Source organism: Ustilago hordei (assembly GCF_900519145.1).
Source record: "Ustilago hordei strain Uho2 genome assembly, contig: UHO2_contig_18, whole genome shotgun sequence".
NCBI classification, from domain to species: domain Eukaryota; kingdom Fungi; phylum Basidiomycota; class Ustilaginomycetes; order Ustilaginales; family Ustilaginaceae; genus Ustilago; species Ustilago hordei.
This window is the reverse complement of record NW_024545264.1, coordinates 59765-75737: the sequence shown is the minus strand read 5'-3', so window position 1 is coordinate 75737 and position 15973 is coordinate 59765. Positions and strand designations below refer to the sequence as shown.

The following is a 15973-nucleotide window of genomic DNA, read 5'->3' as shown; positions in this document are numbered from 1 at the left end:
TTGAGCTAGTGAGCAAGCGTTTCGAGTGCCTGTGTTGCTGTTCGCTGCTGTGTATGGGGAAAGCCTCGGTGTTAAGCAAGGCTTCGGCTCAGCCGTTGCTGCTTGGTCACCTGTTGCAATTGCTGACGGTCTGAGCGTGCTTCCAGTTGACCATCACCCTATCCCATTCACACCACCTCGGCTTCTCGGCAGAGACTTCACACAACGAACACGAACGGCTCATCCGACTCAAGACACTCAGCACGGCACCGAATTGTCTTGGCAGCACAGCAGCAACACCATCGCATCTTCCGAACGCGCTCAGTCAGGCAGCCAACATGTCTTTGAGCGGCGCTTCCGCTTCAGTCGCCACCGCTTCAGTCGCCACCGCTAATGCGGTCCCGCAAGGTGTGCCTGGCGCAGTTGACCAGGTCACTGTACCTCGAACTGCTTCGCTGCTTTCACCGCAGCAGGCAAGCACGGATCTACAGCCACAGCTCGACTCGGGAGCAAAAGATGCGCAGCAGGCCATCCTCAGCGACCCGCAACCAGTACATGCTGTTGACGACGACGAGCAGATCTCAGAGCAACACCAGGAACAACGACAAGAGCCAGCAACGACATCACAAGCTCCCACAAATCAGCAAAAAAATCCTCCTGAGCAAGTGGCCATCCCAATGACTCCCGCTGCTCGTCGACTGCACAGCTCCACCTCCTCTCCGCTCTCAGATCAAGCCAACGAAAATCGAAGCACTAAATCTTCCACCTCCAGCAGTGGCGGTAGGGACAGCGACCAGAAGCGTTCCGAACCCAAGCGGAGCAGAAGCAAGAAGAAGCACAATGCTTCGGACGGCGTCCAAGTCGAACGTGTTGGTTTCAAGGAGCTCTATCGTTATGCTACCATCTGGGACCACATCTACAATTTCATCGGTCTCATTGCTGCTGCCGCTGCCGGTGCTGTGCAGCCCCTCATGACGATTGCCTTTGGAAGCTTGACCACCGCTTTCCTCCAGTACTCCAACACACTGCTCTTCGGTGGTGACATTGTCGCAGCTCGCAATCACCTCAACCACCAAATCGCCCATGGCATCCTCTTCCTCGTCTACATCGGCATTGCCATGCTTGCTGCTACTTACATCTACAGTGCTGCCTGGGTTTACACTGGACAAGTCATCACTCGTCGTATTCGAGAGAGGTACCTTCAGGCCGTGCTCAGACAGGACATTGCCTACTTTGACCTTGTCGGTGCTGGTGAGATCACAACCCGTATTCAATCTGATATCCAACTTATCCAGGAAGGAATCAGCGACAAGATCCCCATGTCGGTCATGTTCATCTCTGCCTTCGTTACCGGTTTCATCGTCGCCTACGTCAAGTCCTGGCAACTTGCCCTTGCTCTCAGCTCCATGATCCCATGTATCATTGCCGCAGGTGCCTTGATGAACGCCGTCACTGCCAAGCTTCAACAGGCTGAGCTCGACCGAGTCTCGAAAGCTGCTTCCATCGCTGAAGAAGCTCTTGCCACTCTTCGTACCGCCAAAGCTTTCGGTATCGAGAACAACCTTGTCCAACTCTACGACGAGAGCAACAGGGAGGCAACTAGGTTCGGTATGAAGAGGTCTCTCTTCCAAGGTATTGGAATGGGCGTCTTCTTCTTCGTCATCTACAGTGGTTACGCTTTGGCCTTCTACTTCGGAGCCAAGCTCTTGGCAAGTGGTCATATCCAGTCCGGTACTGTCATGAACGTCATTCTCTCCATTCTCATCGGCGCCTTCTCCATGGCCATGATGGCTCCCAACATGCAAGCTCTTTCCTACGCTTTCGCAGCAGGTGCCAAGGTCTTCGAGACGATCGACCGAATTCCTCCCATCGACTCGAGCGACCCTAGCGGACTTCGACCTGAGAAGTGCCAAGGCAAGCTTTCCTTCCGTGATGTCGACTTCAGCTACCCCGCACGACCCGATGTTCCCGTCCTCGACAACTTTAGCCTCGAAGTCCCTGCCGGTAAAGTCACTGCGCTTGTCGGAGCTTCCGGTTCGGGCAAGTCCACTATTGTGTCTCTTGTCGAGCGATTCTACGACCCCGATGCGGGAGCTGCCTACCTTGACGGCGTCGATCTTCGCGATCTCAATTTGAAGTGGCTTCGTACTCAAATTGGTCTCGTATCGCAGGAGCCCACCCTCTTCTCCACCGACATCCGCACCAACATTGCCCACGGTCTTATCAACACTCCCTACGCCAAAGCTTCTGACGACGAGAAGGAGAAGCTCATTGTCGATGCAGCCAAGATGGCCAACGCACACGGCTTCATCTCTCAGCTTCCCAACGGCTACCATACCATGGTCGGCGACCGTGGCTTCTTGCTCTCTGGTGGCCAGAAGCAGCGTATCGCTATCGCTAGAGCTATTGTCAAGAACCCTCGCATTCTGCTGCTTGATGAAGCCACTTCGGCTCTCGACACGCAGAGTGAAGCTGTTGTGCAGGATGCATTGGAGCAAGCGAGTCAAAACAGGACCACAATCACCATCGCACATCGTCTCTCGACCATCAAGAACGCCGACAACATTGTTGTGATGGGCAAGGGAGTCATCCTGGAGACAGGCACACACGACCAGCTGCTCCAACTCAACGGAGCCTATGCACAGTTGGTCGATGCCCAGAAGATCCGAGCCAACGTCAGCACAAAGACCACCGAGGATGACGAAGAGGAGGATGAAGGTGTCGGGAAGAAATTCGTCCCTTCCAACGCCCAAGTCTCTGCTACTCCTCTTGTCACAACCGACGTCGAAAAGCAACAGCTTCGCGAGGAAGCCAAAGCCGAAATGCCTGCTGGGCTCGACAAAACTGCCACCCATGGCTCTGTTGCTTCTGCCATCCTTGCTCAACGCCAAGCCCAAGCTGCTGCCGAGGAGGAGAACGAAAAGATCCCTTCCATCTTCTACCTTCTCTACCGACTCGCTAAGATCAACCGCGACCACGTGCTGTCGCTCTACGTCCCGGGTGTCATTGCTTCCATCTGTTCCGGTGCAGCCTATCCCTGTTTCTCGATCTTGTTCGGCCATGCGCTACAGAACTTCTCGCTCTGCAGTGCTATCGGCGGTGGTCCCTGTCCTGAGCCGACGAGGAGTATCATGTTGCACGATGCAAATCGGTGGGCATTGTACTTCTTTGTCATTGCTATCCTGTGTACGCTCGCGATCGGCATTCAGACTTACACACTGATGAAGGCATCATCAATTCTGATGGAGAGGATCAGGAGAATGTCCCTCTTCGCCTACCTCAGGGCGGATGTTGCATACCATGACGAAGACAAGAACTCAAGTGGCTCGCTCAGCAACTCTCTTGCGGACAACTCGCAGAAAATTAACGGTCTTGTCGGTGTGACACTTGGAACGATCATTCAGTCCATCTCGACTCTCGTCACTGGTGCCATCATCGCTTTGGCAAACGGATGGAAGCTTTCGCTCGTCGTCATTGCTTGTATCCCTCTTACGCTCAGCGCTGGTTTCGTTAGGCTCCAACTCGTAGTTCTCAAAGATGCTAGAATCAAAAAGGCATACCAAGGATCAGCAGCGAAAGCATGTGAAGCAGCCGGCTCCATGCGTGTGGTCGCTTCTTTGACACGCGAAGAAGATTGTCTCGAGATCTACCGTCGCGAATTGGACGCTCCCTCCCAGATCTCCCGCAACACGGCTTTCTACGGCAATTTCCTCTATGCTGTCTCGCAAGCGCTGCAGTTCTGGATTATCGGTCTTGGTTTTTGGTACGGTTCTCACCTCTTGATCAAGGGAGAGTACACCTCTGGACAGTACTTCACCATTCTCACTGCTGTCGTTTTTGGATCTATCCAGGCATCGAACGCGTTCTCTTTCGTCCCGGATATCTCTAACGCCAAAACCGCAGCTTGGGATAGCATCAAGTTGCTCGACATGGTCCCTGAGATTGATGTCACCTCTGACGAAGGTGAAATCATTCCCCAAGTCCAGGGCCATGTCAAGCTAGAGAATGTGCACTTCCGCTACCCAACCCGACCAACCGTCCGAGTCCTGCGCGGCTTAGACATTGAAGTGAAACCTGGAACATACGTCGCTCTCGTCGGCGCTTCTGGTTGCGGTAAATCCACCACGATCCAACTCATACAACGGTTTTACGACACGCTTTCCGGTAGAGTCCTCATCGACGGAAAAGACATTTCAAGCTTAAACCTCCGAGACATCCGTAAACATATGGCTCTCGTATCCCAGGAACCAACACTATACGACGGTTCGATTGAGTTCAACATTCGTCTTGGTGCCTTCGAGGATGCGGATACGGTCAGCATGGACGAGCTCCGCGCAGCAGCAGCCAGTGCTAACATTCTCGCCTTTATCGAGAGCTTACCTGACAAGTGGGACACTCAGGTGGGTGGCAAAGGCACACAGCTTTCAGGTGGTCAGAAGCAACGTATTGCCATTGCGCGCGCACTCATTCGAAACCCCCGCATCCTCTTACTCGACGAAGCAACCAGCGCACTAGACTCGGATAGCGAGAAGATCGTACAAGAAGCACTCGACAAAGCAGCTGCAGGCCGAACCACCATTGCCATTGCGCATAGGTTGAGTACGATCAGTCGAGCAGATATGATTTATTGTCTCAAAGACGGAAAAGTTGCTGAACAAGGAACGCACGGAGAGTTGTTGGCTAGGAATGGAATTTATGCTGATCTGGTGCGGATGCAGGAGCTTCAGAAGGAGGAGTAGCACCTCGACTTCCTGCTAATGATTTCTATCTCGAGTGTTGGTCTTTAGATCACCGCTTGTTCACGATTCGGAATGGAATGGTTCTGTTATTGATCACAACAGTCAAATCTGGAGCCTCGAGATTGCGATCGTAGAGAGAAGTGTCTCTGTGATACACAAAGAGTAACCGTGGTTCAGAAACGATGATTGTCAACGAAACGAGAGCCAGAGCTTCTCTCTTGCCTGACTTGCCACGGAAGCTCATCTTAAACTTGTTTCTGCATTGAAATCGTAACCGACGTCATGTCTGCCATACACAACCGACGGAAGACACGGAATGACTCAAAGCAATCAGACAGGGGCAAAGAAACTCAGAACGACAACATCATAATTGCGATTCATATACAACGATGAAACAGATGGATAGAAGTAGAAGATGGGACGATTACCAGTCAGTACCAGCAACTTTCTGAGCAAACTGCTTCGCAGCATCCACCACCCCGGCAATCTTTCCACCTACACCCTGGTATCCAAATCCATCCAACCAAGGCGTCTCGACACTGCGCTTCTTCTCGAAATCTGCGATCTTTGCATCCTTCTGCAGCGTCAAAGCGATATCGTCCAGACCGTTGATAAGGCAGTGACGTGTGAATTCGGGAGTTTCGAATGGGAACTTTTCACTCCCATCAGCGGTAATTACGACTTGATTTTCGAGGTCGACGGTAATCTCTTTCCCTGCCTTAGCATCAACGGTAAGACGCTCGATCTGCGGTTTGGTGAGGATTACAGGCAACTGACCGTTCTTAGTGAGGTTGTTGCGGAAGATGTCTCCGAAAGACTCGGCGATGACTGCTCGAATACCGAAATCGAGCAAAGACCATGCGGCGTGCTCACGAGACGAACCACAACCGAAGTTAGGACCAGTAACAACCAAAATCTTTGCCTGATCGTAAGGCGACTGGTTCAAGATGAAGGACGGGTCGGGTTCGCCGGTCTTAGGATCGTATCGAATGGGCCAGAAGAGAGCTGAACCAAGACCGGTACGTTTGATGGTCTTAAGGAACTGTTTGGGGATAATAAGATCGGTGTCGACATTCGATCGTTCCAGAGGGGCAACGATGCCGGTGAGTGAGGTGAACTTCTCCATTCCTCCTCCAGTAGTGGAGGTTTGGGAAGGGGGAATGTCACGGATCTTATCCTCGTCCGTGTTCTCCGGTGCGGTGGCTGCTGGAGCGGGAGTTGCGTCGATCAGGTACGACTTTGCGTCGCTAACCTGGATCTCGAATTCGGGCTTACCAGCCTCGCTTCCGACCTTAGCCGCACTGCCACCCACAACCTTCCTAACATCGGTGAGGTATCCGGTAACAGCACATGCAGCAGCCATAGCGGGGGACATCAAATGGGTCCTACCACCCGCACCCTGTCGACCTTCAAAGTTACGGTTGGAAGTCGAAGCGCACCTCTCACCAGGAGCGAGTTGGTCGGGATTCATGCCCAAACACATCGAACACCCAGCCTCTCTCCAGTCGAAACCGGCAGCTTGGAAGATCTTATCCAATCCTTCCGCCTCTGCTTGCTTCTTAACCAAACCGGAACCGGGGACGAGCATGCAGTACAATCCCTCTGCGACCTTTCGTCCGTGCAGAACGCGAGCAGCAGCTCGGAGATCTTCAATACGAGCGTTTGTGCAAGACCCGATGAAAACTTTATCGATCTTGATCTTTTCCATGGGAGTGTTGGGTTCGAGGCCCATGTATTCGAGTGCGCGGGTCCAGGCTTTGGCTTCAGCGTCATTTTTGGCGTTCTTAGGGTCGGGGACGCTGCCGGTGATTGCGACGACGTCCTGTGGAGAGGTACCCCAGGTTACAGTAGGGGGAATGTCTTTAGCGTCGATTTTGATGACGGTGTCGTACTGTGCGCCTTCGTCGGAGGGAAGAGATTTCCAGTATGCGACGGCTTCGTCCCATGCTTTGCCTTGCTTAGGAGCGAGAGGGCGGCCCTTGATGTACTCGTAGGTGATTTCGTCAGGAGTGATGAGACCTGCACGAGCACCGGCTTCGATGGACATGTTGCAGATTGACATACGGGCTTCCATCGAGAGCGAACGGATGGTGGATCCGGCAAATTCGATGACATGGCCTGTACCACCAGCGGTACCGATGATACCAATGATGTGAAGGATGATATCCTTAGACGTGACGCCTTCCGAAAGCTCGCCGTCGACTTGGATGAGCATGTTCTTCGCGCGCTTCTGCAGGATAGTCTGGGTAGCAAGAACGTGTTCTACCTCCGAGGTACCGATACCGAAAGCAAGCGCACCGAATGCACCGTGAGTCGAAGTGTGCGAGTCGCCACAAACGATCGTCGCACCAGGCAGAGTGAAGCCCTGCTCGGGACCAATGATGTGGACAATACCCTGACGGTCGTCAGAGAGACCAAAGAATGTCAGACCGAAAGCCTTGACATTTTCCTCCAAGGTGAGACACTGAGTTCGAGAATCAGCCTGCTCGACGAACGACTTAGTGTCCTTGTATGCCTTACGGGAGGCGGTAGGGATATTGTGATCGACAGTGGCGAGAGTGCAGTCGGTTCGACGGACTTTGCGGTTTGCATTGCGAAGGCCTTCGAATGCCTGTGGCGAGGTGACTTCGTGCACCAAGTGTCGATCGATGTAGATGAGGCATGTGCCATCGGCTTCCTCGTGGACGAGGTGGGAGTCGAAGATCTTTTCGTAGAGGGTTCTGGGCGCCATCTTTGCAAGGAAGAGATAGGCTGAGGGGAAGATGATGGGGAGGAGGGAAAAAGGTGGAAGCGGCGGCATGGAGTGCTTTTGACTCTCCGAGTCACACGGCGGTCCGGATGCCCAACTTGACGCACGGGCACTGGAGCAGTGCTGCATCGAATCAGAAGCCGCGCATTTCAGTGAACTCACATGACCTCTTTTCATCGCTCTAACATGTCCGCCAACCTCACCCACCGTCGCCACTCATCATCACCCACCAACGCTTCTCATCACCTACCAACGCTGCTCATCACCCACCACCACTGCTCAGACCCACGTCAACATCCCTCGCCCCTCTTGCGTTGGCATATATACAAATGTGTGGCACATACCCAAGTGTGAGTGCATCCTACCTAATGACAATGTGTAACAACGAGTGGGACGTCGTTGTACCTGATTCCCCTCTCCTATCTGAAGGAGGAGGGTATCGACTCACACCGGGAGTCCGATGAAGTGATCGGCGCATCCGACGGGATGGCCGACAGCTTTTCCCATGGTGATAAGAGTTGTCAGAAAAACTGTCAGGTGGTCTCTGACAATCAGATTGGTGCACCTGACAATGCAGAGGATGACTCTCCATCTAATGATAAGCCTCTGATGAGACTCCTCTTGAGGGCTCTAATGCCCTTCTCCTTCAGACCTCTCTCCTACCTCTTGTCAGTGTCAAAGATGTGTATATAAGGTGCCCAAAGTCAGCCAGTTTGTTTGTATCATCCTATCCCTCTTGTACTTACTCATCAACATTGAGTGCTCAATACAAACTGTGTCCTGCCACAGTCCACTAGCCTTCCAACAGATTATGAGACCTAGCAGTTACTAGGCCTCTTGATGACACTAAGTACAAAACAAATTGGATCAGCTCCTGAGACATGATCTCAGTCATAGCATTAGCAAGAACACCAAACAGCTCACCATCAAAGGCTGAAGCATATAAGCCTGCCATTGAAAAGGTTTGAGACAGTGCCTGGTTGATCAAAATGGATGCAGTGATGTCTTTGTCAATGCCACCTGTGCTGCAAGGCAGCAGTGATTACTACACCTGGCAAAGACAGCTGCAAATCTACATTGATGGGGTTAACCCAATGATGTGGGAGGCAATTATGGGTATATCAACCCACACAGCCAACGAGATGGATGAACACCTCCACATCTCCCTCCAGACAACCACAAGGCATGCAGTCAATGTTCTTCTGCAAGCCATTGCTCCAGAGATCACTGTCATAATTGAGGAGGAGCAAACTGCAAACCAGATATGGAAATATCTTGAACAATGCTACTCCAAGGGGACCATCATCCAACTGTATGTCCTCCTCACCAAACTTACCCACCTTGTCCAGGTGGGAAGTGTCAATGAGTTTATCTCCAACATCAAGCATATTGCCAATGAGAGAGCTCTGATGGGTCATCCAATCAATGCCAGAATGAAGCTTGGCTGCTTACTCCACAGTGTTCAACCACATCTCCACCCATACACTGTGGCTTATAAAGCATGGTGGGAGTTGTCATGGGCCTGAATGCTCAAGAAGCAGGAGGGTCACTGGTTCATATGGAAGGAGCACAGGTATCGAAGATCTAGTCGATACCATTAGAGAGCATGGTTGTAGTGCAGCCTCCATGGAGACCATGGACTCCTATGGACTCACATGCAAAGGAGGACCGAGCCCATATGCGAGGAGGGCCAGGCACAGCCATGAAGAGGACCAAGCTCAAGGAGCATGCAGATGGTTACCACTCAGGGGCTCGAGAGACAAGAGTCGAAGGAGTCGACACCACTCAGGAGGCACAAGGGTGCCAAGCAAGCAGGAGAGGCCTCCTGAACAGTACTCGATGAAGAAGGTACTCTCTGGAGAGAGAGCAGGAGCAGCATCGCTGGTGATGCTGTGAAGAGGTATATAACCATGCTTTCTCATCATCAAAGGTCGAGTGGATCCTCATCCACTCTACACACACATCATAACTAGTTATCACTTCAGCATAAGTATATATTAGTTTCAGTCAGCATAGCAGCAATCTATCAAGGTTGCTCCTCATCATAGTGTGTGTGTTGTATCACCACTACCTGACATCCGAAGGCGACCCATAGCAGGTCAGCAGTCCAGATATAGATAGAACCAAAGGCAGTAGTCCACTGCGGTCCAGGGATCACTTCAAGCATCAAGTCAACACACTGGACACTCGTGTTGACACCACCAACCCTATCATCAACACCATCAACCTCATTACCATCAACACTCACCAACCTTATCACTGACACCATCAACCTCATCATCATCAACACACACACCAGACCTTGGTGTCATCATAACCTTCGTATTGATATTGATCATGCCGAGCTACCCCTGAACAGAGTGTCCACAGAGGTCAGCTGAAACCTATGATAGTATATACAATGAACACCACCTGCTGTCATTGCACAACTTGATAGTCACCAAATGACTAGCTCATCGAGACCGATACCAAGACAATAGCTGTTGCACAGTTTGATAGTCACTGAGTATCTCGACAGACCGACCTGGGTTTCAGGCGCGAGACCCCTGACAGGAGTCACTCACCCTCAGCAAGACCACCAAGTCTGCTGGATCATCCAATGCAGACTATGAGCTTCAACTTGCATGATTGTTTGAAGCTACTGCCATGGGCCTATGCAATTCTAATGCTGCAGCAGCCAACCAAGTCATCTTCTGGAAATGCAGTTGCCATGGTCATATATCAACAGAATGCCCTGACCCTGAAAAGGAGGAGAAACAGGGCAAGCAAGGAAAGAGAGGCAAGGGAAAGCAAAAGAATGACAGTGCCAAGTCAGCCGGGGAGAATAGAAGTGATCAAAGTGACCAAAACACACATGTCTTAACTGTTCTTGCCATGGGTACAGCCAACAAGGAAGTCATCAAGGGCTGGATCTGGGATACTGGTGCTGATGTTCACATCTGCAAGGATGAGTCACTCATGATGGACATACAACACACCAATGGATGCATCCAGCAAGCACAGGGTCCTTTGATCAAGTACAACACCATTGGGAAGGTCACCCTAAATGTTTACACCAGTACCAGCATCAAGCATGTCACACTATCAAATGTTGTCCTCCTTTGCAATGGAAATTTCAACTTGTTCTCTCCAAGGGCTGCAGCTAAAGCAAGTGAAGGAGACATCAGATGCAATCAGCAAGGAAGAGACTGCATTATGGTTGGGAAGGACAGACAATGCAAACAAGTCACCTGGGCTGTGAAGAGTGGCAACAGGCTTTACCTAGATGTGGTGGCAAAGGCTACCCCAAGCAACCACACAAAGCCAAGTGATCACAACTGAGTGCTGCAGGCAAAGTCACAAGAGGATGCCACTGCTTTCTGGCACATGTGGCACTGCCACCTCAGACATGCAAGCCTGGACCACATCCAGAAGTCATTGAAGGCTGTGGGCATTGATACCCATGACATGCCTAAGGTTTTCAACTGTGAAGCATGCAATGCAATGAAATTCATTTGCCCATCATTTGGATCAGGAAGAAATGAAATGAAGGCGAAACTTGATGTGGTTGTCAGTGACCTACAGGGTCCTATGCCAGTTCTGAGTCTTGGAGGAGCAAGGTACATACTCACTATCACAGACATACACATGCATTTCAGCTGGGTAAGGATGCTTGTGTCAAAAGATGCTATGAAAACAGCAGTCAAGAAGTGGCTGGAGGAAACAAAGCAGGAAACAGGTCAGTACCCAAAGGTTTTCTGGAGTGACAATGGTGGTGAGTACACATCAAATGCCTTCAAGACCATGCTTCATCAGCACAGCATCACACAGCAGCTGACTGCACCCTATATGCCACAACAAAACAGGATCACTGAGCATGTCAACCACACCATCATGAACATCATTCAACCAATGCTCGACACTGCCAAGCTACCAGTGCCACTCTGGGCCAAAGCTACTCAACATGTGAGCTGGATCTGAAATTGCACCTATTCCAAGGTCGTTGGAGGAGTACCCTATACCCTGTGGTCTGGACAAAGGGTTAGGATGAGTGATGTCAAAACCTTCAGCACAGTAGTATGGGTCAGGAACACCAAGCATGGAAAGAGCAAATCAAAGCTTGGTCAACATGGACAAAAGTGCTTTTGGGTAGGAGTGCCTGACCTATCTGAGGCAGCTCACAGATGCATTGACACTGAAGACTACTCAAAGGTTTATACCTTGAGGGATGTCAAGTTCAATGCTGAGACCCTCTCTGATGCAATCATTGACACCAACCTTGATTACATTAGCCAAGGTACTGTGAATGCAAGTCTGACCTGGGAACTAGAGGATGAGCTATCACTCAAAAATGTGCTGAGGAACCAAACAGCAAGAATGATACCCACCAGGGAACCAAGAAAATCCTCAGATGATGATAGCTCAGACCTTTCTTCACCCTCAGCATCCAATGAACAAGACTTGGAGGAAAATGTGTCACCAGTCATCATTACTACCCAGCAAGACCAACATCTCAGCCTGGCCAGGGACCCCACTGACCTGAAGATCAAATTAGCAATGGTTGCACATTACCTTCAGGAGGGCAGTAGCAACATTAGAGAACTCAAGTCATCACTCACCAATGAGCCCTGCATGAGACCCAAGGAGCAAGTAACAGCTGCATGCAATAACATCAGGTCTGATCTCAATGTGCATAATGCCACCATTGAGTTTGTCACCACAGCTGGCCAGGACTCACTCATTATGCATAATGACCCACAAACACTCATGCAAGCACAGAAATGCACAGAGTGGTCAAGCTGGGAGAAGGCAATCAAGGACAAGCTTGACTCACTTGATGATGCTGGAACATGGATCATCACCAATCTACCAGAGAATCAGAAGGCAATCACAGCCAAGTGGGTCTTCAAGACCAAGTGTGATGCTGATGGAAACCCAGTAAAGTATAAGGCTTGTCTGGTAGCCTGCAGGTTTAACCAAATGCATGGTATCGATTACCATTACATGTACTCACCAGTGGTGAGCATGACCTGCCTCTGTCTTGTCATTTGTTACAGCCTCAAGAACAAGCTTTGGATCCAGCAAATAGATTTTGTTGCTGCATACCTTAATGGTGAGCTCACAGATGTCAACATATACATGATGCTCCCACCAGGTTTCGAGGAAAGGTACAGATGGTCACCACAATCAGCCTGTCACCTCAAGAAGGCACTTTACAGACTCAAGCAGTCTGGTTGCAAATGGTTTGCAAAGTTGGATGAAAGTCTGTGCTCTTTAGGTTTCTCACAACTTGGCTGTGATGTGGCAGTGTACAAAATGGAGTTGGTCATCATCGCCATTTATGTTGACAACATCATCATCATTGGACAGGAACATGAGGTCAACATCATCATTGACTCAATCCAGGCACACTTCAAAATCACCAGAGGTGGGGATGCAGAATGGTGCCTTGGAATTCACATCCAGCAAAATGGTGAATCAGTTTCACTTGCTCAAGATGCATACATTGACACTGTACTCACCCATTTCAGCATGAACCAAGCAGTGGAGACCAACACACCACTTGACCCATCAGCTGCCAACCTACTACTCACAGACCCAAGTCACTGGCCCCTCACCAAAGAGCAGGTAGTGACCTATCAACAGATCATGGGATCAGTCATGTATCTCATGACCTCAACAAGACCCAACCTTGCTTTTCCCATTAGCAAACTTGCAAGTCACCTTGCCTCTCCAACCACAGTTCACCTCAATCAGGCGCAGCACCTTTTGTGCTACGTCCTACACACTCGATCACATAAGTTAGTGTACTCATGAAATGAGTCAAGCACTCTGGTTGTGTATTCTGATGCTGATCACACTGGCAGCTGGAAGGAAAACCCATACTTGACATCCGGGTTTGTCCTTACTCTGTTTGGAGGAGCAGTTGCCTGGAGGAGCAGTTGCCTGGAGGAGCAGTTGCCTGGAGGAGCAGGAGGCAGAGAGTTATATCAACAACAACAGCAGAGGCTGAGGTAGTCACCCTTAGTGATGCATGCCATGATGTCATCTGGGTCTTGGATGTGCTCATTGGTCTTGGCATCATGCTCCCTGATACTCCTGTGGTACTCCTGACTGATAACCAAGCTGCAGAGCAAATCATATCTGCAGACAGGCCCAGGCAAAACAAATCACTCATGCTCAGAAGCACATTTGTGAAAGACACAATTAAGAAGGGCATTACAGTCATCAGATGGATTACTGGAGAATTACAGGTTGCTGATGGACTAACAAAGTTGCTCAATGCAAGGGGGTGCTTGAGATCTTGAGAAGTCCTTGGGGTCAAAGACCATCCAGTGGTTTGTCACTAGGAGGAGTGAAGGAGGAGGGTATCAACTCACACTGGGAGTCCAATGAAGTGATCGGTGCATCTGACGGGATGGCCGATGACTTTTCCCATGGTGATAAGAGTTGTCAGAAAAACTGTTGGGTGGTCTCTGACAATCAGATTGGTGCACCTGACAAGGCAGAGGACAACTCTCCATCTAATGATAAGCCTCTGACGAGACTCCTCTTGAGGGCTCTAATGCCCTTCATGCTCCAGACCTCTCTCCTACCTCTTGTCAGTGTCGAGACATGTATATAAGGTGTCTGAAGTTGGCCAGTTCATTTGTATCATCCATCCATCTTGTACTTACTCATCAACGTCGAGTGCTCAATACAAACCGTGTCCTGCCACAGTCCACTAGCCTTTTGTCATGGGGGGGGATGCGCAGAAGCTAGAAGATCCATCAAGCTCATATGAAGGCAGTGCAGGAATCAAGGGATCGGGCAGATCATGGGATTTGAAGCAGAATTCACTGAGATCGGTAATAGTACCAACTCTATGACAGATCTCATCGAGATCAGCAGGAAAGAGGATAGTACTATGAGCCCAGGATCAGCTCGAGGGAAGATGATACTATGGATCACACCGAGATCGGTGATATGAGAGGGGGTATGGCAGATTCTGCCAGAATCGGTAATAGGAGAGATCCTATCACAGATTCCACAGAGATCAGTGATAGGAACAGGCATACCATGAGCTTCCATGGGGGGGAGTGGGATCAAGTGCCGCCAAGAGGGGGACCGAGCTCAGGAGCATGCAGCTGGTTACCACTCAGGGGCACACAAGATAGGGGAGCATCACCAGTCGAAGGAAGGAGAGCTGTGTAAGAGAAACTGGCAAGGAGGACAGAAGGAGGAGGAGCAGTGTCAATGGAGTTGGCATGGCTCAGGAAAGACAGACAGGACAATGCAATGAGGAGGAGGGGTCTCATTGAAGACTCCTGTGAAGTACTCGACACAGAAGGTATTCTCTGGAGAGAGAGCAGGAGCAGTGGCACTGGTGCCACTGTGAAGAGGTATAAAGCCATACCTTCTCGTTGCTAGTGGTTGAGTGGATCCTCATCCACTCTACTCACAACATAACTAGTATTACTCCAGAAGCATAAGTATTCATTAGTTCAGTCAGCATAGTAGTAATTGATAGATTGCTCCTCATTGTAGCATGTGTGTCATATCACTGCTCACTGATGTCCGAAGGTGGTTCATAGCAAACCAGCAGTCCAGATAAAGATAGAACTGAAGGCAGTCATCCACTGTGGTCCAGGGATCACCTCAAGCATTAGTCAACACACTGGACACTCATGTCAATGCCACCAAGTATCACACCCACACCAGATCTTTGGTGTCATCATCAAGTTCACCAATGTCATATCATTATTGATTGTGCTGAGCTACCTCTGGATGGAGTGTCCAACAGTGGTCAGTCGAAATCTGTAATAGCATTATCACAATCACAGATTCGAGCAAGAAAAGTAATAGAGATGGTTATACTGCATATCTCATTAAGAATTGCAATACCACAAGCGCTGTCGCATAACTCGACAGAATCAGTAATAGTATTGATACTACTACTGATCTCAGGTTTCAGGCGCGCGACCCCTGACACCTTTCAACATGATGGACGACGATATCTATCCGAGCGAGATCTGCTGACAGATATCGGGAAGGCATCAACTCGTACAACATTATTAGATCTTTATGTTGTGGACCCCGTGTTAGAGCCTGACGTTTGCTCGTTGCAACACCATCTTCTTCCGTAAGAAGCATGAATTGATGTCCACCAGGCGGTTCCGCGACCGCGATTGCTTTCATGCGGCAGTGTGATAGCTCCCATGTTCGGGTACGAAGATAAATTTGACTCTAATCGCATGGATGTTGAGCATCGTACAATCATGACTCGGCTCCGCAGAGTTCTACTAAAAACACATCTTGTGGACGCTTCTGGCTCCGTTGCGATGCATGCGCCAACCTTACGTGGGTTTGGGGACACTAATCCCAGTGCGATCTTCTGTGGCAGATATACGTTAGCTCGGCGCCTTTATCGAGTCGATCTTGCGCTATGCATAGCATCAGACCTAAGCGAGTCTCGTGTTCGAGCGCCGACTGGTTCAGATCGGCGGTCAACACGGCGAAGTTTGCTGGGCTAGATCCGTCGTTCCTG

The 15973-nt window shown here is 50.3% G+C and overlaps 2 protein-coding genes across 2 annotated transcripts; one reads left to right on the top strand and one right to left on the bottom strand.

The window, feature by feature from the left end:
- Positions 1 to 317: 317 nt before the first annotated feature.
- UHO2_06290 (putative Leptomycin B resistance protein pmd1) lies at positions 318 to 4718 on the top strand (the record flags this gene model as incomplete). The annotated part of the gene is made up of 1 exon (XM_041556298.1): positions 318 to 4718. The coding sequence occupies one exon, from the start codon at positions 318 to 320 to the stop codon at positions 4716 to 4718; it is 4401 nt and encodes a 1466-aa protein (XP_041412232.1).
- A 424-nt stretch (positions 4719 to 5142) lies between these two features.
- UHO2_06289 (putative alpha-isopropylmalate isomerase) lies at positions 5143 to 7449 on the bottom strand (the record flags this gene model as incomplete). Its single annotated transcript, XM_041556297.1, has 1 exon — positions 5143 to 7449. One exon carries the CDS (start codon positions 7447 to 7449, stop codon positions 5143 to 5145), a length of 2307 nt encoding a protein of 768 aa, XP_041412231.1.
- Positions 7450 to 15973: the final 8524 nt, after the last annotated feature.